Genomic DNA, 27,240 nt, shown 5'->3' on the forward strand with positions numbered 1-27,240 from the left:
GAAAGTGGCAGAACAATCAAGGCATGGGGCATATCCAGTGCAAAGGCACAGTGCTGCAACATGGAGACTCATATATAGAAATATGGCTAGGAAATATATCAAAGAAATGTCAAAGAAATCATTTGTGTTTCACTGTCACAATTATAAGATTATATTATAATGTAATTATTGTAATTATATATTACAATTCTATAAGAAGATGCTATTTTCTAAAATACAAAATTCAACCTATTCTTCTCTCCATCCATAAAAGAGGAAAGAAAATTGTCACAGAAGGAAAGAGAATAACTTTCTTGTCATAAAAAATCAACCTAGTCACATAGATTCTAGACCTTATTTGGTTGTCCATAGCTAAGAGCCCACAGCTTAGTGTAGTTAATGATTCAAAATTCTTATGTCAGAAGAGGCTCAGGCAATGCAATAGCCCAGTCCTTCAAGAACAGTAGAGAAGATCCAGGTCAAACACTCAAATAAGTACATAGGCAGAGGACACTTTCTGTTCACTTGAAGATCAGTTTCTCACAAAGTGATGTTGCAAATGTGTCTCAAAGAATCTCAGAAAGTTGCTGCTAAAAGAGGTTTGAGAATGTAGAATATCAGAACTGGATGAACTATTGAAACATAGAACATAGGATTTCAAAGACAGAAAGGATTTAAATAATGAATAGGGCTAAAATATAAAATGTTCAGGCTGAAAAGGAACTTAGAGATTAGAATGTTTAGGGCTACATAGGGCTAAAATAGTTTGCTAGTTGGTCTCCAAATAGCATAGATATGGACATGGACTTACTGCTTTAACTTAGTTATATCATCTGTAAAATTGAAGCAGTAGGTTCTGAGACTAGATTATTTTATAGATGAGGGATTCAGAACTGGGAGGGACCTTAAAGCAAAAACAAATGCCAGAGAAAGAAGGTCCTTAACAATAAAGAATGTTAGAGCTAGAAGGAGTTTTGAACAGAGATATCAAAATCTCAGAGCAGGAGGCATATAGTCCACTACTCTCACAAGTACTGTCAGAATCAGATTAAAATATAGTTGGGAGAAGAAGCTAGGTGGAACAGTGAATAAAATACTGGCCCTGGAGTGAGGAGAATCCGAGTTCAAATTTAGCCACAATACATTTAATACTTAGTAGCAGTGTGACCCTGCCACTTAACTCCAATTGTCTGGCCAAATAATAATAACTGGGAAATGTTTAACAAAATAAATAAAAATATAATAAAACAAATAATATTATATTTTGAAAGTAAGTTAAAGGCAGGTTATGGGAATATTTGTGAATGGATTAATAATGTACCTGTTTCTACTTGAGTTTGATAGCACAACTTTAGAATAAAGGTAAAATTAGTACTGAAAGAGTCCTTAGAACATATAAAAATGGAATGCTGGAGCTAAAAAGGACTTGAGAGCAGAAAACAGAGAATGTTAGAGCTGGAATCTGAGTTGGATAGGACCTTACACAACAGACTATCAATTTATGAAAAAACAACTTGTGAAAATTCAGATACCTGGCACAAAATCTGATTTGGGTCATAGAATCTAGTGGTGAAAGATCTGGACCTAGAACATAGGTCTCTTAAGTCCTATTTTGTGAAGAACGAGTTAACACCCTGGATACTTTAGAATCAGCTGGAGTCAGGATAAGCAAAAGTCCTTGCTCTTTATTCTTGGTCAAAATGAGAGGAATGGACACAGGAATCTCCACACCTCTCTTCTTCGTCTCCCACCCAAAAGTAACTCTGGCTTGTCTTACTCCACCCTCTAATCCCTCCTCCAATTCTCTGAATACACCAACCTAGATCAGGCCAACACAGAATAGTGGGGCAGGCCATTTTCCAAACATATGCTAATAGAATATTGTCCAATCGGTAGTTAGCCTTAAATGCTCAGTAGTCCGATCTCAGTGCATGAACTCAAGAGTTTCAGCCCTTTACACTACTTCAATAATCTTTCCCCTTTGAAGTGATGACTCTGTTTCTCAAACCTTAAATTTTAGAGAGAAATTCAATTTTTAGTCAGGGATACAGACATTGTCATTTTCAGAATCTTCTGCCTTATCTCAAGTCCCAAAACATCCTTATTCAGCAACATAATTATTTCCCATGTGGTCTATCAGCATGAGGGAACAATGAAGGACTTTCCTCTTCCCAATCCAAAGTATTAAATTACTGTTGGCGTGGTCTAATGAACAGAGTACTGGGCTTGGAACTGGAAAAACTTGGCATCAATTCTTGTGAAAAACCATAGGATTAGTTAACTGATATTTTAGGAAAGCATTTACAAAGTCTTTCATGCAATTTCTGTGGACATCAAGGAGATATGTGTGTTAGACCATAGTATGATGAAATAGTCCTCCTTAGGATATGGTAAACTCCCTATCTCTGAAGATTGTTAAGTGGAAGTGACATGACCATTTATGAGAATATTAGAGAGGGGATTTCTATTCAAATGTGAGTGAACAGTATGATCAAGACTAAATACTATTTTATCCAAGACTTGAAGAAATTCAAAAAAATTAGAAGGTGGAGATAAGGAGGGAGAGAATGACATATGGGACAATCAGTAAAAAGGCCCAGATTCAGAAGATGAAGTATTTTATCTAAGAAGCAGCAAAGAAGTTCATGACATTGGATTACAAAATGGAGGGCATATGGACATAAGGTATAAACAGACTGGAAAGGTATGATAGGAACAGGTTATGAAGAGCTTTAAAAATCAAACAGAGGATTTTCTATTTGAAGCTGGAAATAATAGGAAGTCACTGAGGTTTTTGAATACAGAGGTGATAGGGTCAGTCTTGCATTTTAGGAAGATTAATTTGACAGTTAAGTGGAGAGTGAACTAGAGTGAAGAAAGACTTGTGTCAGGAAGAACAACCCCCAGCCTATTGCAATAATCAAGGGGTGAGGTGATGAGGACCCGAACCATGATGAAAGTGGTAGTACAGAGAAAATGGAGACATATAAGACAAATGTCATAAGGTTAAAATTTACAGGACTTAGCAAAAGAAAGATTTTGTATGGGCTGGGGTGGATTGAAAATTGGTGGTAACTTCAACAGTAATAAAGAAATTTAGAAAAAAAAAAGGGGTCTGGGCAGAGGGAAGAAAATATGCTAAGTGTTGGGCATGTTGAGTTTAAGATAATTAGCCCCAGACACTTACTAGATGTGTGACCATGGACCAGTCATTTAATCCTGTTTGTCCCAATTTTCTCCTCTATAAAATGAGTTAGAGAAGAAAATGGCAAAACGCTTTAGTATCTCTGTCAATAAAATCCCAATGGGATCAGGAAGGATGGGACACAATCAACTAAACAACAAAAAAGGGGACATCCTGTTCAAGATGTCTAGTTGGCAATTATTAAATGAGAGACTAGAAATCAGGAGAAAAGTTAGTTCTGAGTAAAAGGATTTGAAAGTCATCCACATAGGGATAATTTTGGAATCCACCTTGTTCTTCATATCTGTTTCCTAGATTTCCTCGCACAACTATATTGTCTAAATATATAATGTTACGTGATCATTCATCCCTTTATGTCTTTTGTCCTTTTGTATAAGGCATACCTTAACAAAATCATTTTAACTATGGATCTCTTCCCACTAAGTCTCAGTGATACAATTTAAAATGTGATTTCTCTAGTTCATTGTGCTATTCAGCTACACTTTATACATTTTTATAGATATCTGAGACCATAGTCTTGACTGGGGGTTCTCTTCTATGACATTCTCCCCTGTGAATCATTGTTTTGAATCATTGTTTCTCTAATGTTCTTATTCATCCTGGCCTATGTTTTCTACTAGCTCTAATGGTAGTTCATATAGTAACAAAAAATAGTGCCTACAAGATTTTCATAGAAAAGCAGAAAATAATTTCTAAGCAATAATATATATGTGTAAATACTTGTCCATATGTATTCAAGTCCTTTGCTTTCTCACTTTTATGACAATCTCTCTCTCTCTTTCTATATATATATATATATATATATATATATATATATATATATATCCCTAAACCATTTAATAATATCCCATTACCATTTTCATAATGATGAAATACCTCAATCAAATTTTATTCTTAAAAACAATATTCATTGCCTAAGTCCCAAGATTCCAAAGCTCTCACATTAATAGCACTGGTGTATATACCAATGCACCCTTCATTAGTCAGATGTTAACACATTATATGATATTTCTATTATTCAGCACCTCTGGTCATTTCCAAGACAGAGTTTTTGCTTTCAAAGGAAAAAAGTACATTTGAATCTCAAATTATGTGGCTCTCTTTTCAATATAGAAACAGTTGAGTATACATGAAACTTGGTGCTCTCTGGAATACTAATCAATTTTGTAAATCTGTTTAAAATACTGTAATGTTATTGGGTGTTGCACAAAAGACATGAAAAAAATTTTTTTTTCTGTACTTCACACCAAAGGCCTGGTATTATCTTCACTTCCAAATCTTCTCATTCAAGACAGAGGATTACAGTGTAACATGGCTCTGTGGATAAAATAAGAAACCAAGTAAATGACCTCACTCTTATAAAAATAAAATTTTGAGGTCAAAATAGTAGAGATAACAGCCTAAACCTTAAACCGTTCGGGTTACTACAGTATTTTCAAGATCTATCATCACACACACACATACACACACACACACACACACACACAAAATACTCCCTTCGCTAATGTGGATTGTTCTCTCTCCACAACTTCGTTCACTGGTGCTAAGATTAAAATATAATGTTCTCTGTGCAATCTGGTGAGGAGAGACTTTCAATTCAAATTGGTCATCAGTTTTAAAACATTAGACATACATCCCATGACCACCAGAGTCAAATTCCATTGTACCTTTCCAGGCTGAACCCTGGATTTTGACAAATAAAAATATTTAAATAAAATCACCCAATTACACACCTATACTGATGGCTCGTATATTATTCTTACCTAAAATCTAAAGTAATTTCTTTTTGTAAAACATAGGTCTAACTATGACATCTCTGTAGTCAATGAGCTCATTAGTTCTCTATTTTTTCCAATGACTTTTCTTTAGTTTAAGATTCATTATGTTTACCTCTTGACCTATTCACAAAGCAGTCTGATGTAATAGTAGAGCATAGAGTCAATTGTCAGGATGTCTAGTTCTAATTCTTTTCCCATTACTTCCTAGCTATATGATCTTCAGCTAATCTTCTCATTTCTTAATTTTCTTATCTATAAAATTAGGGGGAAATTATTCATGTGAACTTTCATAAAGCAAGAGCAAATAATAACAAAGTTCCAGGATCAATAGTCATTTTTTTTTACTTTGTTTTCAGGTATTTGCTAACACAAAGGATATTGTTATGAATTTTTTGAAATCTAATCGAATTTTGTTGCTGCCTCTGCCTACCTTGCGATGTATGTCCAATATTGGAATCTCTGAGATAAAGGACATGTACAGTTTAATTAAATATCTTGAGCAATTCCAAATTGAAAATGAATATATTTGGGTCAATTCATAGCTCTGCCAAAATGATATCATGATGTTTATCTTCCCACAGCATTTCCAGCACTGAACATTCTTATCTTTTGTCATCTCTGCCAATTTTCAGAATGTCAATTGAAAATGAGAATTCTCTCCATTCATATTTCTATTATTATCAGTGCTTTGGAGCATTATTTCATGAGCTTATTTATAATTTGAACTTCTAAAAATATTTGTTTATCCTTTTTGCCACTAATTAATTGGTCCCTTGAATAGGGCATCTCTTCTTGCTTTGCTATTTATTTTACATTGTAGTCTACTAGCTTTGATGTTTTCTTCACTACAAATATTTTTCCATTATCCTATATGTCTTTTAATTCTATTTTACTGATTTTAATGAGAAAAACCTTATGAATCAACTTTGAATGAGCTGTTTTAAATTTTTTTTCCCCATTCTTTCTACAAGTGTTTCCCAACAGACCGATGAAAAGGGAAAATCATTCAACAGTCTCTGAATTCATCCTCCTGGGCCTTTCAGACCAGCCAGAGCAGGAGCGGCTCATGTTTTTCATTTTTCTGCTTATGTATTTGGTCACAGGTCTGGGAAACTTGCTCATCATTCTGGCCATTAGGACTGATTCACGTCTCCACACCCCCATGTACTTTTTCCTCACCAACTTGTCCCTGGTTGACATTTGCTTCACTTCCACCACCATTCCTAAGATGTTGGTTAATTATATATCTGGGAATAAATCAATTCTTTATATCAATTGCCTGGCACAAGTATTCTTCTTCATCTGGTTTGTAGGATTAGATAGTATCCTCCTTGCCTCCATGGCCTATGACCGCTACATGGCTATCTGTGCCCCATTACACTATACCATAGTCATGACCCCAAGGGTCTGTGTCTTTCTAGTAATATTGTGCTGGTTTTGGGCTTGTGCTAATGCCCTGACACACACTCTTCTGCTAACCCAACTTTCATTCTGTGGCCACACTGAAATTCCTCATTTCTTCTGTGATCTCAATGTGATAATAAAATTGGCCTGCTCAGATACTTTCATCAACGACTTGGTGATCTACATACTAGGAGGACTGATAGCGCTTGTTCCATTTATTGGCATTCTGATCTCCTACATTCATATTTTTGTGGCTGTGCTAAGGATCCCATCAGCTCATGGGAAATGGAAAGTTTTCTCCACCTGTGGCTCCCACCTTACTGTGGTCTGTCTCTTCTATGGGACAATCATTTTAGTGTACTTCAACCCAACATCTACTCACACAGCTCAACAGGACACAGCATCAGCTGTGATGTACACTGTGATCACTCCTATGTTGAACCCTTTCATCTACAGCCTAAGGAACAAGGACATGAAAGGAGCCTTGAGGATGCTCCTTACCAGGAAGTCAGGCCTCTCTTTGTGACTATGAGACATCATCCTGGAATTTCTCACATTGCAATTTCACTGCTATGACAAAAGGTTTTCAGTGAACTTTCTCTAGTATAAGATTTAATCTGTTCACCCCTAAAGTGCCCAAGAGGCAGTTGTCAGAATGCGTATTCTAGTTCTGTCACTTTCTGTATGTATAACCCTGAACTAACCTGGTCTTCACTTTCCTTATTTATAAAATAAAGGAACAAGTACTCACATAGTACTTTGTGTTGTTGTTCAATTGTTTTAATCATGCTGACTCTTTGAACCTTTTTATACTTTTCTTGGCAAAGATACTGGAGTGGTTTGCCATTTCCTTCTTCAATAGATAGAGGAAAACAAAGATTAAGTGATTCAACTTAGTAAATGTAGCTCTAGTAAATGTAGTTAGTGCAACTAGTAAATGTCTCAGGACACATCTAAATTCAAGTCTTCCTCATATGAGACTTGTGACTCTATCCATTGTACCACCTAGTTACTAGAGCTAGGCAAAATTAATTTAGAGATACAAAAGACCCAAAATCTCAAGGAAATGATTTTTAAAAATGTTTTTAAATTATTGTGGAAATAAAGAAATGCCTGTGACTTACTAGTAAAACTATGAATATGTTAAACATTCCAGAAAACAATTTAAAAATCATGAAAATAAATTAATTTTCTGGGATAGCAAAGGCCTTAAGACAAAGTCAATCACCATCAATAAAGGAATCTCTAAACAAACAGTTCTTTTAAAACAGATTACTAGTTATAATCAGCCATATAAAAGATTGTCTATGTCATAATCAGGAAATAAAATGAAAATTAGTACAAATCTAAAGCTTCATCTCACATGTAGCAAATTAATAATGATAACAAAAATGTTACTAGTCAGTGTTGGAAGTACTATAGAAAGTTTCACAAATAGTCTATTAGTGAAGGTATGAATTGACTATAAACCATACTAAAGAGAACTTTGGTGTATTCGAAGAATGAGGGGTAATTTGTGCAAAGAGACAGAGAGAGGAAGTGAAGAATGATATGTGAGGAACAGCAAAAATGCCAGTTTGGGTACAATGAAGAGTGACTGAGAGGGAATTATGTACAATAAGACTGGAAAAGTAGATTGCAGTCAGGTTGTGAAGGGTTTTAAAAATCAAATGGAATAGTATGTTATTTTATCCTAAAGGGAATAAGAAGCTACTAGATGTTATTGAACAAGAGAGACATAGGGTAAGATCTGGATTTTGAATTTGACTTGGCCAGGCATGTGGACAATAGATTAGAGAGGAAAGAAATTTGAGTCAGGAGACCAATATTATGGTGGTTATCATAATGGTCCAATATATCGTTATGAATGGCCTCCAGTAGAGTGGTAGTTACCTCCAATAACAATAAGCAGCACGTGACTAGTAGAGGATGAAGCAAATCATAAAATTAATTCAGACTGGTCAAGGGACTTGTTCACAGTCCAGAATTTCCTATTCTATTTGTAACAGGAATGAGGCCAGTGGGTACCCATGGATTGTGGGATTAGGCACCATTGTGGATATACACTATGTCTCCTTCTGAAACAACATGTATTTCATTGGGATAATACAGGCTATTCCTCATTGGTACCCAGTAGTTGATTTGTCTCAAACATGATTGATGATTGTGAGACAGGAGAACACAGAATCACAACAAGGAATTTCAATCCTCTGTAGTTTATAGGAAGAACTATAGAAATACTACTACGCCCTCTCTTTTGAGACATTTTCCAATTTTCTCTGCCTCAAACTTACAACATGATCTAGCAGGAATTTCTCACTTTCTCCCTGCCTAGTGGCAATGATGACTTGAAGCAATAACAAGTAAAAGTCTGTTGGAGGGAATTATGTACCATAAACCTGGAAAAGAAGAAGTCCCCCTTAGTCCAACGTCACCACCTTTATGGAGTATGCGTATACAATCTAATAAAGTTCACAAAAGCTTCAGATGGGTCGGCTTTCAGATACATATGACAAAAGGGTCCTCTAACACATGCAATCTCTCTCTCTCTCTCTCTCTCTCTCTCTCTCTCTCTTTCTCTCTCTCTTACACACACACACACACACACACACACACACACACATACACACACACACACTTCAAAGAAAGAGTATCTTCTGACTGCTTCCTGGTGTCCAATGATGACTCATAACGATAAAAAACTTTTTATGGCCTGCTAAATTGGAATTCAGTGGTTATAATAAAAGGGTAATTTTTGCAACTCAGACTTGTTCTTCTTGCCAGATACCAAGCACAAGAATGACTCTGAGCTTTCAGGAAGATTGACATCTCCCATTGCAGACAGAAGCTTAGAACTCAGCCTTTCAAATAATCTCATGCTCATGATAGAGCTGTTTCCTTTGGCGTAAGAACTGGTGAACTACAGAAAAGCAGATGGCATTGGACCCTTCCTAGGCAATAAAGTAATAATGTAGCAGCTGCCAGTGTCGCTGCAAAGTCACTAACAGCAGAAACAGACAGGTTGAAAAAGAAGAGTCATCAGATTAGGGTTGGGGGAAAGAAGGAGGGAAGGAGAGGCAGAAGCAGAGACAAAGAGAGAAAGAGGAGAGGAGAAGGGAAGGAGAAAGAAGAGGGAGGAAGAAGGGAATGGGAGACGGGGGTAAAAGAGGCAGGAGGAGAGAGGGAGAAGGAAAGAGAGAGAGGGACACAGAGGGAGGGGAAGGATGGAACAAGATGGAAGAAAAGATAGCTAATACTTATAATAGTGCTTTAAAGATTGCAAATTTATTTCTTTTGACCCTCACACTTCTGTGAAATAAATGTCATCTTTATCCTAATTTTACAGATGAAAAAAGTGAGGTAGAGAAAAGTAAAGTGACTTGTCCAGGGTCACACAGATAGAATCTAAGGTGAAATTCAAATTCAAGTCTTCATGATTTCATATACAACATGATGTCAACTGTCCTATCTAACTAACTTTTTAATTACAGAGTTGCTGAGCCAGATATCAGTTACCCAGAGGAAGAATGGTACAGTTTTAAACAGTACAGTTCTCAAGGGAAAAGATCACCAGCAGCAGGATCATCCTCTTCCTGAAGGACTAAAAAAACTCGTCAGATCAGGATTTTCTGAGTTACTTGGACAAAGATCTGAGGCAAATGCAAAATGTGCTCAGAAATACCACAAAGTTGACATTATTTTTAAGGGGAGTATAATAAATGAAACAAACCATTTAATATTTTATCTTTTCCCATTTGTCCATGCACTGAGTTCATTATGTTTTTGTGGTGGTGAGGGGGAAAGACTAACTTAATAAATATCAATATTACATATTGAAAAGCTTTTCAAAAATGCTTTTTGTTTACATGTTACAAAAGACTGGATAGGAGCCTTAGATAAATTTGTTTTTGAAATTGTTCAGGAATTTCTCTGGAAGAAAAACTTCAGAACCATAAAGAAAGATGCCTGGCCCCCTGCTTTGGGGTTGGGTCACTTAGGATTGAATGTGACTCTTTGTGAACCAGGAATCTCTTGTAAGAAGAAGCTGTCTGAGCTGCAGGGTATTTAACAAATCAAGCTGCTTACTTCAAATAATCCCTTTTCCCCCCCAGACATTATATATATATATATATATATATATATATATATATATATATATATATACATATATATTCTAAATTCATGTATTCTTTGTTCTAAAGCTCCTTCCAGATTAGACATTCTGTATTCTCTCCCATTTGAGGCAGCTAGGTGGCCAAATCCAGAGCAGTGGACTTGAAATGAGGAAGACTCATCTTCCTAAATTCAAATCTAGTATCAGACATTTGCCAGCTGTGTGACTCCAAGTAAGTCATCTCACCTTGTTTAGTTCAGTTCTTCATCTATCAAATTAAATAAAGAAGGAAAAGGCAAAATACTGTTATCTTTGCCAAGAAAACACCAAATGGGGTCATGATGAGTCAGACAGAACTGAAAAACAACAAAAAATATATTTCCAAGTCTGAAATGATCCTATAAGGCCCTCTTAATACTCTAGTATTATAAGGACTAAAGTCTCTTCCAGGTCCTTAAATATAGATTCTTGGTAATCAAGTCCCCATTAGAAATGAAATTCTATTCATTGCAGGAAACACAAATCACTAATTTCTCTTTTGGAAATAATAAATGAGGGGAGGAATGTGTTGACAATTAGAGAGAAGGCATGCATAGCTTTTCCCATATTTTCCCCAAACTTTTGCAAGGCAGCATCAAGTTAAAAAAAATACTGTTGCCCAATTAGTATGATGGAATTTGAGGAAGCTAGTGAAACAGTAAGAGAAATTAAAAGGCTCTTCTGCTATAGACAGATAAATAGCTCAGTGGTCAGAGTTCTGAGTCTGAAGTCAGAAAGACCTGACTTCATATTTGTCTTCAGATATTTATAAATTGTATGTCTTTTGGCAATTCACTTAAATCTCTGTTTGCCTCAGGTTCCCCAACTGTCAAAAAAGTATAGTAATAGCACTTACTTCCTATAGTTGCTGTGAAGATCCAAAATGACATTTGTAAAGCACTTTACCCAATAACTTGTACATAGTAGTCACTAAATAAATGCTCATTGTTGTTGTTTTGATGTATTTGAGGTATTGCATGCATAGGTAGGAGAAACATGATCTAGATTTGCAAGAAATATGTACTTGACACTTTTAAATCATCAGAAAGCAAAATGGAATTACTTGTAAGATGTAACACAATATTGTTGTTATTTATTTTTTTTTTAAAAAGGACCAGTGACAATACAGGTGATATCTTGACTCTTTTGTGAATTGGATTTACGTGAAGCAAAGTTGCATAGTAAACAGCCTCAGTCTCTTGTCATTGAAGTCCAGTGACAAGACAAAACTCAAGGTGACTGGTGACAGCGTGGGATACAGTGGATTACCTCAGCATCTTTAATGTCTATCCAAGCTCTAAGCACTCCACAGTTTCTCCACAGTTTCATTGCCCTTGGAACAAATTGTTCTATTTCAGCAAGGGAAGTCTTAGCATGCTTGGAAATAGACATTCCCCTGATTCACCAGCAGGTCTGATGCCTGTTGGTTACCCTCATATAGGTTCAGCCTGTCTTCCAAGGCAATTTTCCAGAGTGTGGCTGTAGCTTATGCTATAGTTTCTTGGAGGTGAGAGTAGGGAGCTAGGTAGACACCAAGGAAGATAAGTAGCCCTGAAAATGAAGACCTCACCTGAAAAATGCCAGTCCTGCTGAGCATTTTACATACCCCCATAAGGAAATAGTTGTTGTGCTAGACACCTGAGAGAACCCTTGTGTATGAAACCAGGGACCAGAAGACGTCCAGAACAAGAAAAGAGGCATTCAATGGCACCATTCAATGGCAGCATTCAATGGCAGGAGGTTCATTTTAAGCTCTGATCCAATCTGACAGGGATTCTAGGGGCAAAAATGAATCTGATGCCCTGTAAAAATAGAAATGTTGCCAATCCCTGGGAAATTAGGACAAAAATCATGGACTTCAGGAATATTAGAGGAGGACAGTGAAAAGATCTATAGCAAAGTACACAACTTCTGAGAGCTGCTAGAGGCATAAACTACAAGGAAATCAATGCTGCAAGGTTTATGAAAGCAGTCCAAGAGAGAGCAGCAATATGGAGGAGCAACCTCCAAACATCTATGTAACTGAGGTTTTATCATATTATGGGGGAAGGATATTTACTGGTGGTATCATCAATGTCTTTGGACTGTAATAGGAATTCAAAGAGCACTGGATTTGGGGTCAGGGGACTTGGGTTTGAATAGTACCTTAGTTGCTTCCTACTTGGTTAAAATTGGAGAAGTCTCTTAACCTACTTGTTTCTAAGTTTTCTAATGTATAAAATGAGAGGTTAGGATTAGAAAACTAATAAAGTTCCTTATGTCCCCAGATCTGTAATTCTGTGATAATATATTATAAGAAAACTTTTGACACCAGGGATACATGTATTCTATGTATGAAGGTCCCTCTCAGGGTTAATATCTACCTAAGACCCCTTCCAACTCTGGTATTCTATGCTTCAAGATCTAAGGTCTCTTCCTTGGAAGACAATTGGAAACACATGTTGCTCTCCCTGTTCCTGGAAGCACTGTCCTTTGAGAAATAAATGAAAAACTTAGGTTGAGGACTATCCAAAAGTGTACCTGGCCCAAAGGGGTTAGAGTGAAGAATGGACAATTATTTGGTGTTTCTCTCTAGCAAGGGGTTTGGAGAATTATGGTTCAGGGTCCAGGGATACACTACTCCTAAGGGACAGAGCAGATGTTTGCTCTACATATACACTATGTTAGCTAAAGTCTCAAGCCCTCTTTCTATTGGAAGGACCCATGGCTTGGACAAGTCTTCTGTAAAAAGGGGAATAGGAAGGCAACAGAAATGAGTCCCTCAGAAACTGGACAGAAAAAGCTAGATCAAACACCCAAGTAAGTACATTAGCAGAACATAACTTTCTCTTCATTTCAAGAGAAAAATCTCATACAAAATAATGTTGTAAAGTAGTCTCATAGAAACTTGTGCTAAAAAGAATTCAGGAATATAGAAATTCAGAGCTGGAAGGAGTCATGGAACAGAGGACATAATATCAGAATTCAAAAGGAAAAAGATTATAAACAAATCTAGAGATCTTATACTACATAATATAATACTACATTTAAATACAAAAAGAATGCTAGAAATACAGAGGGATGGAAAATATCTTAAATTATAAAATGTTCAAATTAGGAGGAAACTTGGAATATAGGAGATTAAAGCTAGAATCCAAAAGACAATAGCATAATCCTAAAATGCTTGTTTTGGAATGGATTTTAGACCTTAAAGTACAGAATCTTAGACAACATACCTCACAGAACATTACTTGGGGGATTTTAGTATCAGTAAGTATTTATTAAGAAATAATCATGTGTCTAAGATGCAGAAATAAATCTCAAAATATCCCTGATTTCAAATAGTTTACATTCTAACTGGAGAGACAACATATGCACATTCAAACATCTACAGATTAATTTGAAAATGGATTTAGGAGAGGAAGGAGAATAGAATTTAGGTTTCTAGTGGCATCAGGAAAGTCTTCATGTAAAGAGATATGCTAGCTAGCCAACTTTTTAGGATCAGAGAGAACACAGTCCTGAGTAAGGAATTCCAAGTACAATACAAAGATCAGATATATGAGGAAGGGTCAGGAACTATGTCACTGAAAAAGGAAACAAAACATTTGTCTCCTGCTATTACAGTTTCCTTGATATAAGAATGCAGTGATTTCTCAAATATAAAGTCATCTTATCCCTTTCCCTATCTGGGGAAAAGAATCAAAAATAGCAGAGAAAGAAAGGAACAATGCTACATTGTCATAAAAACCAATGTCAGTCTGGAAATCTAAACATAAGAATTCCAGATATGGTTTGGCCATCATATGATCGGTGACATAGAATTTAATCTTTCATGCTCTTCTTAGTTACCTCATTTTAAAATGAGGAGACAGATGTTGTAACTGGATTATTTCAAATTTGAAGTATTTGGAACTGAGGGAAATTTTAAAACAAAAAAAAAGTTAGAAATTCAGGGGTTTTAAACAGACAGAATCTATGGTCCAGCTCTTAGAGCACAGGAGACTAGACATTAGACTTGGGAAGTACTGGAGAGCACAAAACAGAATATTAGATCTCAAGATGGTTAATATACAATAAGATAATAAATATGGAAGGAAAGGATCTTAGAGACCAACTTGTCCAACTTTTTTACATTATTGCCTACAAATGTCCTGAATTTCATTCTAACAATCTTTTGATTACACATTTCTTTGTATATTTCCCTCAATTTAAGATTTAGAAGGTAATACGATTTTCTTACAGAGTTCTGAAAATAGTTGTTTTCTGATTACTCACTAAATTTACTTCACCCTAATGTCTCCATAAGTGGTAATCTAGTCTAAGGAAACCAGTTTCTTCTCTTTTGATTTAAGCTCAGAGAAGAGGAAATTCCCCTGACTATTTGGAAATCCATTCCTTAGGAGGAATCCTCTCTTTGTATTCCAGATAATGGTTTCTTTGATCCTATTCTTTTTAATATTTCTTTGTTAATGGCTTGAATAAAGCCATAGATAGCTTGTTTTTTAAATTTGTGGGTGGCAAGAAGTTTTAACAGAATATCATTGATGTTGATAACAGAATTTGAATCCTAAAATCTTTTTAAAATATAGAATCCAAGTGGAAATTAATAGGGATTAATATAAAATCTTAGAATTGGTTGGAAAAATAGAAATTTCACTAGACTATCCTAATAAGTGTCAGTCTTAGAAATATAGCAAAGTTTTAATGTGTTCCTTGACCAATGTGAAATCAACCGTGAGTCACAATCCACAAAAGACATGGGCATTAATTCCAGAGCAATAGAAGACAAAGAATTCTAGCCATAGTTAAACCATATTTGGAAGAAAAGAGAGAAGGACGGAGAGAGGAAGGAATAAAGAAAATAAGGAAGGAAAGAAAAAAGGAAAAAAGGAAAGGAGAGAGGGAAGGAGGAAAGAAAGAATGAAGGATTTATTAAGGACCTACTCTATGTTAGACACTATGCTTAAGAACTTTACGAATATTATCTCATTTGATCCTCACAACAACCCTGAGAGAGATGTAATGTTGTTATTACCACTTTATAGTTGAGGAAACTGATGAAGAGAAATGATAAATGACTTTTTAAGAGTTGCTCAGTTAATAAGTGTCTGAAACTGGATTTGATCTCCAGACTTCCTGATAGATCTCCTGGATGCGATATATTATTGAATCAGCATAACAGAATGTCAAACTTAAAAGGCCTCCTAGATACTATAAAATATCACCTGTGCACACTTGAATATAAAATTTCCTCTATTATATTCCTGTAATTTATCATCAATCTCAACTCTATATTCTGTTCTTCTTTTAATTAATCCCTTGCCACTTATCCTATGCAACATCATGCTTTACCAAACCTCTCCCTTAGATTATTCTCTGCCTTTAGATTAGATTATCCTCTCTGCCTTTGATCCTACTCAAGAGCTAATAAATAAATTTGGAGAAGAATCATAAAACAACTTTATGTAAGTCTACTATAAGTTTGTTTTTATATAATATCAACTACTTTCTCATTTAGGCAAAATAATTCTTTTATGAATCTATAATAAATTGACTGTCCCATTCAATACATTACCTCAAATTTCTTCATTCCTTTTCAAACTTCCCACAGTTTTATCTCCCCCAATCCTTTGAATTGAGAAGGTGGCTTCAGATTTCAAGGCAACAAATGATGCCACTTAATGAGAGCGCCTTCTTTTTTTCCTCTTCTCACATCACAGGAATGCCTTCTGCTATGATTCTTCCTTTACTTCTATTTCATTTAACTCTTTTACATTTACAAGGAGTCCCATTCTATCCCATCTCCAGTAGATAGCTCCATGTTCTGACTTTCCCAACTCCTCTTCTACTACTTACTGTTTTTCCAGCCTCAAAAAATCCTCACCTGATTGGTCAATCTAGGGAGCTATTGCTCTGTGTGTTTCCTCTCTTTTGTGCTAAACTCCTTGAGAAGGTTATCCACAATTGATAACTCTTCTTTTTCTTCCCTCATTCTTTTCTTAACTCTCTGAAATTTAGCTTTTGACCTCATCGTTCAGCTGAGGTTATCAATTATCTCTTAATTACCAACTCCAATGGTCTTTTTTTAGTCATCATCCTTGATCATTCTGTAACCTGTGACAGTTACCTTCTTCATATTCCCTTTTCTTTAGGTTTTGGTGACACTAAACTCTCCTGATTCTGCCTATCTTTGCCTATCTGACTGCTTCTTCTTAGTCTCTCTTTTTTTATCTTCATTCAGATCACTTTCACTGACTGGATTTTCAGCTGGGATCTATCTGAACTACTTTTCTCTTCTTTCTCTATATTATTTCATGTGACAATCTCATCAGCTTCCATACATTGAATTACTGTGTTTTCGCTGATGATTATCAGATTTGCTTGTTGAGCCCTAATCTCTTTCTTTTTCATTCTCACATTTCCTTTTGCTTTTTGAATATCTCAATTGGGATGACCCTGAGATATCTTAAACTCAGTATCCAAAACTGAACTCACCTTTTTTCAAAACCCTCACTTCTTCCTAATTTTCCTGTTAACATATGGTGCATCACTATATTCTGAATCACCAAGCTTACAACCTAGATAATATCCTCAACAGCAAACTCTCTCTCATCACCCAATATCCAATCTTTGCTAAGTTTTATTGATCCCACTTTTAAAACATCCATATTTGCTCTCTTACCACTCTGACACTGCTGCCACTTAATATATCACCATCATCACTTCATTCTTATACTATTCTAATAGTCCAATGTTTGATCTCTTTGCCTCAAGGCTCTCCCCATTCCAATCCATCCTCCATTAAAATATAAAATTTGTCTCCTTAAAGTGCAAATCTGACTTATAACCCTCAAGTGCCCCTATTCAATAAACTCCAGTGACTCCCCTGTCACTTCCAGGGTTTAATATAATATCCCTTTTTTTGACATTTAAATCCTTCATACTTTGGCTCTTTCATATCTTTCCAGTTTTCTGAACCTACATCTTTCTCCTTCTCCTCTCCTCCTCATCATATAATTCAAGATAAACTGGCACTAGACTCTTTCTTGTGCTTCACACAAAACACTCCATAATCAAATCTCTAAAATTTACTTTATTTTGAATTTAAGAATAAAGCAAACATTTCTATAACATAGTAGAATAGGAAAAAAAAGATGATTGTACATGAAATTACAAATCTATCATGTACAACTATTTCTTTTAAATATATAATAAAGCCATAGTATGTGACTTTTTTCCATTTTTTTCTTCCTTCACTCCTGACCCTAGAGATTTTTAAAGCACTCCAAAGCTGGATTCCTTCTTGATTTTCCCATATTCTTACCTCTCCCTGTCCTTCCATGATTCAGCTATGCAGGCCTCCTTACTGTTCCTCCCATAAAACACTATTTTTAGACTGTGGATGTTTTTACTTGTTGTTTCCTATTTCTGAAATTCTCTCCATCTTAATCTCTAAATTTCCTAACTTCTTTTAAGTCTCAGGTAAATTCACACCTTTAGAAAGATGCTTTTTTTATCCCCCTAACTTTAGTGCCTTCTTTCCAACACTGTTTTTTTAAATCGTGTATCTAAATTATTTGAACATAATTATTTTAATATTGACTCCGTCATTAGACTATAAGATCTTTGAGAGCCTTTTCTTGAATGCCCAACACATAGAATAGGACCTGTCACAAAGTAGACACTTAATAAGAAAGAGACACATTACATTGTAGTTGCATATTATATGTATGCACTTGTGCACTTTTCACTTGTCCAGAGGGACAAGTGAATTATTGAGATGTGCTAGACCAAAGAGCACTCTTTTTCTGTCTAAAGTAGAACAACTGGTATATTTTTATCTATTGTGATAGTAATTGTTTTCTCAAAATGTGGAAGAAAACATAAGGTAAGGAGAGGAGAGAGATTATGAATCCAAACCTAATCATAACTTAAAAGGAATAACTGGTTGCTGAAATAGAAGTGATGGGAACTTTGGAAGGTGAGACCACAACAACATAAGATATTTTTTAAACAAAGAAATGTTGACATTGTCTGAAATCTTTGAGCAAAGGAGATTTCAAAAGGTTAAGAAAGAGAATGATTTGGGAGTCATGTCTTTAAAAAAGAGAGAAGGAAGGTATGGAAAGCCATACTAATTCTTGCAATGTAACAGTTCTAGTGAGGAAAAGAAGAGATTGCTGTATAAGGAGAACAAAAAAAAGGTTCAAAAGGAAACCATTTTCAAAACCACCTTAGGTTTTGAAAATATCTGCTTAGCATTTTTACTTCTTTTGTTGTTGTTTTCTTGAATTTTATTTTCTCTCTCATTTTTCCCCTTTTTGGTCTGATTCTTCTTGTGCAGCAAGATAATTGCATAACTACATATGCCTGTATTGGATTTATATATATATTTTTACCATGTTTACCATATACTAGATTATTTGCCATCTAGGAGAGGGAGTGGGGAGAGGGGGGCAAATTGGAACTCAAGGTTTTACAAGGGTCCATGGTGAAAAATTATCCTTGCATATGTTTTGAAAATAAAAAGCTTCAATAAGAAAAAGACAAAAGAAAATACCTGCTTAGGAAATGGAAACAAGGGCATAAAAATTACAAATGTGAATACCAATCCCATAATTTTTTAGGAGTCCTAGACTTTAGAATTGCTGAAGTCTAATGAGAAAAAAAGAGGAACTTTTAAATATCTTCTAGAAAAGAAAGGAAGAGGAACAAGAGATAGAGGGGGACAGTCAGTCTAGTTAGGGGGACTAAAATGAAGAAGATGAATGACCAAAAGTCAGTCAATAAGCATTTATTAGATCCTATTATGAGCCAGGCACTGTGCTAAGTACTAGAGATACAAAAAGAAGCAAAAGACAGTCCCTGCTCTCGAGGAGCTTACAATCTATAGAAAAAATAGTATGTAAACAACTATGTATTATATCTTGTATATACATGACTAATTGGAAATAAGAGAGGGAAGGCACTAGAATTAAGGAGTGGGAAAGGCTTCCTGTAGTAGATGGAATTTCAATTAAGACTTAAAGCTAACCTCCTGGCCTTTTTTTTTTTTTGAGACAATTGGAGTTGTGACTCGCTCAGGGTCATACATCTAGGAAGTGTTAAGTATCTGAGGTCACATTTGAACTCAGGTCCTCCTTACTTCAGAGGTGGTCCTCTAACCACTGTACCACCTAGCTGCCCTTTTTTTTTTTTTTTTTTTTTTGATATGATATGAGGAAAGAAATCATTCCAGACATTTCAGCAAAGGATTCATGAATTAGTATTTTGTTTTTCTTTTCTCTGACAAGTTGAATGATTTTTAGCCCAGGAGTAGATTCAAAAGACTCAAACAAGTATCTTTAATTTGGAGTTGAAAGTCAGCATAAGTGAGAGGATGATAAGGGAGCACTCAATTGTCCACAGGGAATTCCAATGACCAGGATGAAATTCCATACTGAATGAATCATATCATGAATTTACATGATGAAGGATAGATAAATTTGCATCCCAGAATCCTGAAAATCCTAGAGGGTATGACTGCTGAGTCACTGAAAGTGATCTTTGATAGATCATGGAAAAAGAGAAAGCTTCCACAGTACTTGATAAGGAAATATATTCTCCTGCTTTTCAAATAAAGGAAAAGGAGAGATTCTAAACACTAAAATCTTGACCTTGACTTGGATTCCTGGACCAAGTCTTGAAAGCATAGTTTAAAAGATGCTTTATGATGATTAGGAAGGGAAACAGCTTTAATTAAACAAAGCTCATTTCATTTTTTTCTAGGATTAATAGATTTATAAATCATCATCATTATCATCATTAATAGCAACAAGTATTTAAATAGTGCTTCCCATATGTCGGGGACTGGGTTAAGCACTTTACAGTTATTATCTCATTTAATCTTCATAACAAACCTAGGGGACAGGTGCTATTGTTATTCCCATTTGCAAATGAAGAAACTAAGGCAAACAGAATTTTTTATAACTTGGCTCAAAATCACATAGTTACTAAGTCTCTGGGGTATATTTGAACTCACTCTACTGCACCACCTAGCTGCAATAGCTGCAAGCTTAAGGCACCCAAATTAACATACTATTAATTAACACTGAACACCAAAGAGAAGCATGAGCTAAGTGAAAATACAATGTAATTGCTTCCTTAGGATATGTTGAGTACCTTGTGTCTGGAAGCTTTTAAGTGCAGGTAGCATAATCACAGGTATTAGTTTCTCTATTTAAAGAAAAAATAAAAAAATGGTTATTCTCTGCCATAAGAATTTGTTTTTATTCAGATATATTCTGTCCATTTGCTGTCTTATTCCTATGATGTGTTTGGTATTCTCCTCCACCTGCTCCCATCCCATTAATTTTCTCTAGACCTTGGCCTGAGTGTTAGTTACTCCAGACAATGTAAACTCGTTATCTGGGCCCCAACCTCCCAAAGCTTCCACAGTCAAAATATCACTGTACACTCCATATTCCTTAAGGAACAGGTGCTGGCAACTATTTAATATTTTGCTATTTTGCCAATTTTATCTGTTTTAAAAAGCAAGTCTCATTAATGACTGTGGCACATGGTTTTTATAATTAAAAATTACAAGGCTCAGTTCAAACGATTCCTTCAATCCAAGAACACCTCAATTTACCCATACATTGATGCTTTCTGGCACTTTTATTAACTTCATGGTCTATTTAAAATAAAATGTTGCTTTCTGATGATAGTTGAATTCACATGATGGTGGCAATGACAAAGAACATGTTGGGATATCTTATCTGATTTCCCTGAGAATGAAACTCCAAGGTGCATACCAGGTAAAGAATTCCTAGGCAAAGTTTAAGGTCAAAGCCATAGAAATAAGAATGAAACTTACCCTATATAAAATTGATGATAACTATTTTAAAATGGAGCAGCTAGGTGGCACCATAGTATACAGAGTTCTGGAACTGGAGTCAGGAATATTCATGTTCCTAAATCCAAATCTGACTTCAGATACTTACTAGATGTGTGACCCTGGACAAGTCACTTAACCATTCTTGCCTCAGTTTTATTATCTGTAAAATGAACTGGAGAAGAAAATGACAAATCACTCCAGTACCTCTGCCAAGAAAACCCCAAATTAATCATGAAGAATCAGAAATAATCAAAATGACTGAACCACAACAAATTTATTTTAAAGTTATTCTGACACCTCTTGAGTTATAAGAGACTATTATTGTGCCAGGGATCTAAAATTCTGTTGTTTGCACTCCACTCTATTCTGATCTTTGTAGACAACCAATAAAAGGTTGGGTCCATATGTTACATGTGAGACCTCCTTGTCAAAAAGTCCCTTCATAGATATATTCAGAATAGAACAAGATTCTCCAGCTGAAGTTGGTTGAGGGGCTGAGAAGATGCATGTAATTGTATTCACAGCTCTGAGAAGGTGGAGATAAAACCATTCTAGGTCCATTGAAACAAATATCTTTAATTCATGAAAATATATATTTGAAAACCACTACTTAAAGAGAAGTGAATAAAGCAGTTATATATAATCTATTATGTGTCAAGCATTGTCCTAGCCTCTTTGCTACAAATATTATCTCATTTTATCCTCACAATAATGCTATAAGGTGGATGCCATTATTCCCCTCATAAACTGAGGTGAAGTGAAGTAACTCTCCTGGGGTCATATAGCTAGTAAATGTCTGAGGTCAAATTTGAACTCAGGTCCAATGCTTTCTCCACTGTGCCACCAGCTATTTCTATATGGAGCAAGAGTAAGTTCACAAACTCCCTCTTAGAAAAGCAGCACAAAGATTTGACATTGGTTCTACAAGGAAAATTTCACCATCTCTTGTCATTCTTTCTGTTTAAGAGGCAAAGGCCATTCTTAGGGACCATGCCATTGTTAAGATAAAAAGAGTGAAGGGTAAAATGAAAGTATTTATTTATTTTTTTAGTTTCTATCAATATTCTAAATTACACCAGTCTACTAAGTCTAGATTGGATGTTATTTGTTACAACATCACTGACTGAACTTGTGGTATATGTTTCTAAAGGGATTCCTGAGTAGGGGTAGATGTTCTCATCTGGCATCACAAAGATCCCTTGATTTTGAATCTTACAATAAGTGGGAAGTGCCCATTTATTTTGAGCTGCCAATAAAAAGGAAGTTCATTACTTCATATTAACATGTGAACTTCTCCATGTGGCATCTTTGTTCAAATTGTCCAACATTTTACCAAGTAAGTCTGAGGTATCAGGGGTTGTTGCTCATCCTTTATTTTTGAAGAGGACCAATGCCATCACATGATGATGCCTTGATCTATGCTTGAATTGGAGTTAAAAGAACTGGATCACCTATATATTCTAGCATATCTGTTTTCCTATTATGTTTCTCAAAGATTTCTCCCTTTCACAGGATGGATCAAAAGTCCCAGTGCTAAATTAAGCCACAATATTTTAAAGATATGTACTTTCATGTGTGTAATACTTGTATTATAATCCCTCTGTAACTTCATAGACTGTCTTTAAGAGTTGCTATGGTTAAAAAAAACAGCATTGTGTATTCAATGGTGTAGAGACTTTCTTAACTTAAATAGGCTGGTTCTTAGATATCAGACACATATATAATCTAATATATACCATCACTCCCATGGTCCCCCAGTGATATTCAGTAGCTCCCCATCATCTTATGGATCAAACCTAAGCTCCTCTGTTTGGCATTTAAAACTCTTCATAACTATGGCATCTGCAATGACAGAGGACAGGATCAGAGGCTCAAGCTGCTAGGGAGAATTCATCCCCATACCTTTTCATTGCTTGTCCCTGGGCTGTCCCTGCTCTGCCTCCTAACCTCTGCTTCCTCACTTCCCTTACTTTCTTCAAATATTAGCAAAAATCTCATTCACTTTGTCCTGATCCTTCTTAATCCTAGACTATTCCCTACAATATTACCTCTAATTTATCCTCTCTTTATCTTGTTTCTGCATAGCTGGGTGAGCATGAATTTTTTTGATCAAGTACAAGGGAGTACCTTTTTTTGGTGTCCATAAACTTTTAATTCCTGTAACTTGGAAAACACAACAAATGCAAGTTGATTGATTTGATGTCTCTGGCATGAAGTGGCTAATCTACTTTATTATCTCTTCTCTAAAACCATCATGTTTTTTTTTTTTCCCATTACTCAAGCTGAACTTCTTTTTAGCAATATTTTCATTTGTGCTATAGCCATTGCAGATATTGTTCACGTAGTTCAGCTTATTTCTCTCCATATGCATGCAAACCATTTGACTTTTTTTCAGGATCCTATATATTTTTTCATTTTATATTGCATATTATTCAATGACGTTTTTATGGAGTGTCTTTTCAGCTTCAATAGGCATTAACTTTTATTTCAAGTGTTTGCTACCACAAAAGCTATTATTAAAAATGTATTTCTATCTTTTAGACTTTCACTGGTACCTTTTACTTATTTGAATATATATGTGTGTACACACACACACACACACACACACACTTATTATAATATTAGGATCTCTGTGATGAAGCATATGGTAAGTTTTTTTTCCACTTTTCTTGTTCAATTCCAAATTGAAAAACACAATTTTTATATCACTTCACAAGCTGCAACAACTCTACATCAGCATACCAATCTTATCATAGCCCGCCACATCTGATCATTTGTATTTTTAACTTTCCCAATTATCCGAAAGGAAGACAAAACCTCAGATTTCTTTTAATTTATATTTCCATTATTATTTGGCACATTTTCAGATAGTCATTTATACTTTGTAACTCTTGTTCAGAAAAATATTTATTTCCATCGTGTGGTCCTTTTATCTACTGAAAAATGTTCTTTGTATTATACATCTCAATTTTGTGTGAATTTTGAATTTCAGACTATTTGCAGTGATATTTATTTTTTTTCATTCTTCCATTTTTCATCCAATTGTCTTCACTAATTTTATTCCTGTAAAACATTCAGACCAATTTTGAATGAACTTTATGTTTTGTCTCTTTCCCATATGTGCTTTCCAACAGACTCATGGAACAGAGAAATCAGTCTGAAGTCACTAAGTTTATCCTTCTGGGCCTTTCAAAAGAGCCAGAACAGGAGAGACTCTTGTTCTCCTTTTTTATGCTTATGTACCTGATCACAGTCCTGGGGAACTTGGTTATCATTCTGGCTATTAGAATTGATTCTCGACTTCATACTCCCATGTACTTCTTCCTCAGCAACTTATCTGTGGTTGACATCTGCTTCACTTCCACCACCATCCCCAAAATGTTAATAAACCATTTATCTAAGAACAAAGCAATTCCTTATGGTAAGTGCTTAACACAAACGTTCTTCTTCAGTTGGCTTATAGGGACCGACAGTGTCCTTCTAGCCTCCATGGCCTATGATCGTTATGTGGCCATCTGTGCTCCTCTACATTATACCATGATCATAACCCCAAGGGTCTGTGTGTTTCTTGTATCAGTGTCCTGGATATGGACTTGTATTAATTCTCTTATACATACTACATCACTTTCCCAACTGTCATTCTGTGGCCACAATGAAATCCACCACTTCTTCTGTGATCTCAGTGCCCTAATAAAGTTGGCCTGCTCAGATACCTTCATCAATGACTTGCTGATCTACACAGTGGGAGGACTGACAGCTGTTGTGCCCTTCATTGGCATCTTGATATCCTACATTCATATTTTCATGGCTGTGCTAAGAATCCCATCTACTGGTGGAAAGAGAAAAGCCTTCTCCACTTGTGGATCCCACCTCACTGTAGTCTGTCTCTTCTATGGGACAATCATCGGAGTGTACTTCAGCCCCACATCCAGCCACACAGCACAAAAGGACACAGCAGTAGCTGTGATGTATACAGTGGTTACCCCCATGCTGAACCCTTTCATCTATAGTCTAAGAAACAGTGACATGAAGGGAGCCCTAAGGCTGCTCTTTACTAGTAAGTTAGGACTCTCTTTGTGGCTCTGACACATCCTTCTGGGGTTAGGCACTTATATTTCAAACAACAATCCCAGTGAATGGATAGATTCACAGTAAGACTTTTTAAATATTCAGTGAATGAAGTCAATCTTTCTACCGCATCAGTGATAATGTGGTGTGATGAGAAGAACACAGGATTCTCAATCAATCATTTTGCTTCTCCTTCTGGTTCTATTACTTCCTAGCTGAACAAATAGACTAATCTTGCCAAGTCTCATGTTTCCCATCTAGAAAATGAAGGGACAATATTCTTGGGGTATGTTATAGAGCTCAACAGATTCAGTAAGTCCTGTGGCTTATAGAATAGAATTATAAAGGGCATCTAGGTGGTGCAGTGGCTAGAGCACCAACCCTGAAATCAGGAGGACCTGAGTTCAAATTTGGAAACAGACACTTAATACTTCCTATCTGTATGACTCTGGGAAGTCACTTAACTCCAATTGCCTCTGCAAATAAAAATTATAGAACATGGAAATATGAAAGGACTCATTTCCCTGGGGTCACATAACTAGGATGTATTAGACATGGGACTTGAACTTTGAACTTCCTTGTTTTAAGGCAAGTTCTTTAGCCATTTCATCACACTGCTTTCTAATAAAATATGGGAACAAGAAATTCGTACAAGCTTGGGAAGACTTATCAGAACAAATAAGGCGGGAATTAAGCAGAACCTGCAGAACAATATACGTAATAATTACAACTATATAAGAAGGAAATAATAAAACTGAATTCTCTGTCATTATAACAACAAAATTTGGCACAAGAGAAGAGCTAAGAAAATGTATCACCTTCTTTTCTTTGCAGAGATGGGGAAATATGGATAGACAACATCATATATACCATCAGAAATATTGAGTTTTGCTAAGATTTTTTTTCTCTTTTTTTTCTTGTTTAAGAGATGGTTTAATGGGGTGAGATAAGAGGGAAATGAAAGTGATAAAACAAAAGATATCATCATAAAGTAAAAAGTAAATAAAACAACTGGGCTAGTTCAAGATTCTCTTCAGTTCTGGCATCCTATGATTCCATGAACTAGGCATTATTACCTTTACCACATAGAATCACAGGGACTTGAATTGATTTCAGGGACAATTTATTCTAATCCTTCTGAAGAAACAATCCTTTCTACATATTTGATCAATCAACAAGCATTTCTTAAACATCTATAAAACTCTGGGCATAATATTGGAGATACAAAAACAAAAAGGGGTTAAATGTTAGGAGGCACAGTGAATAACATGCTAGACTTGAAGTCAGGTTGTTCTGAGTTCCAATATGGCCTAAGATAGTTAGCATGTATGTGGCCTTGGACAAGTCATCTAACTGATTTACCTTACTTTCTTTATCAACAAAATTAGGGGAGATGATGGCTTGAGAGGTCCATTAAATTTCTGAAACAGTGATCCTATAATTTTATGATGGAGGTAACATGTATGTATATGTGTTTACAAGAGTGTGCTAGCAAAAGTGGAGACAACGTGTATTGGAGGAGTGCTCAAAACTCATCCTTAAGTTTAACCTATATTATTAACATTTTTTCCACTGCTTTCTTATATCTAGATAATTTAAGAATTACTGGACTGCCCAAAAGCAATGCTCAAAAGAAAAAACCTAAATATCATATTTCAAGAAATCATAAAGGCACACTGCCTCCAATATCCTAGAAGCAATGAGTAAAACAGAAATTAAAAGAATCAACCAATCAAATTTTGAGAATCTTAAAAAAAATTTCCAGGAAAAGTATAGCAAAATTGCAGAGAATCCA

General features: G+C 35.5%; 2 protein-coding genes across 2 annotated transcripts; both read left to right on the forward strand.

Annotated features, from left to right (window-relative positions):
- Positions 1–5,950: 5,950 nt before the first annotated feature.
- Positions 5,951–6,892, forward strand: LOC100929289 (olfactory receptor 1361-like). The gene has a single exon (XM_012542371.1). The coding sequence runs from the start codon at positions 5,951–5,953 to the stop codon at positions 6,890–6,892; it is 942 nt and encodes a 313-aa protein (XP_012397825.1).
- Positions 6,893–24,515: 17,623 nt separating this feature from the next.
- Positions 24,516–25,463, forward strand: LOC100929546 (olfactory receptor 1361-like). Its single transcript, XM_003760986.1, has one exon. It carries the CDS (start codon positions 24,516–24,518, stop codon positions 25,461–25,463), a length of 948 nt encoding a protein of 315 aa, XP_003761034.1.
- Positions 25,464–27,240: the final 1,777 nt, after the last annotated feature.

The sequence above is a fragment of the Sarcophilus harrisii genome, chromosome 1, assembly GCF_902635505.1.
Source record: "Sarcophilus harrisii chromosome 1, mSarHar1.11, whole genome shotgun sequence".
NCBI lineage: Eukaryota > Metazoa > Chordata > Mammalia > Dasyuromorphia > Dasyuridae > Sarcophilus > Sarcophilus harrisii.

Bases quoted from the DNA above. Each gene is read 5' to 3' on its own strand.
- LOC100929289 (XM_012542371.1), top strand. From the start codon at position 5,951: ATGAAAAGGGAAAATCATTCAACAGTCTCTGAATTCATCCTCCTGGGC.
- LOC100929546 (XM_003760986.1), top strand. From the start codon at position 24,516: ATGGAACAGAGAAATCAGTCTGAAGTCACTAAGTTTATCCTTCTGGGC.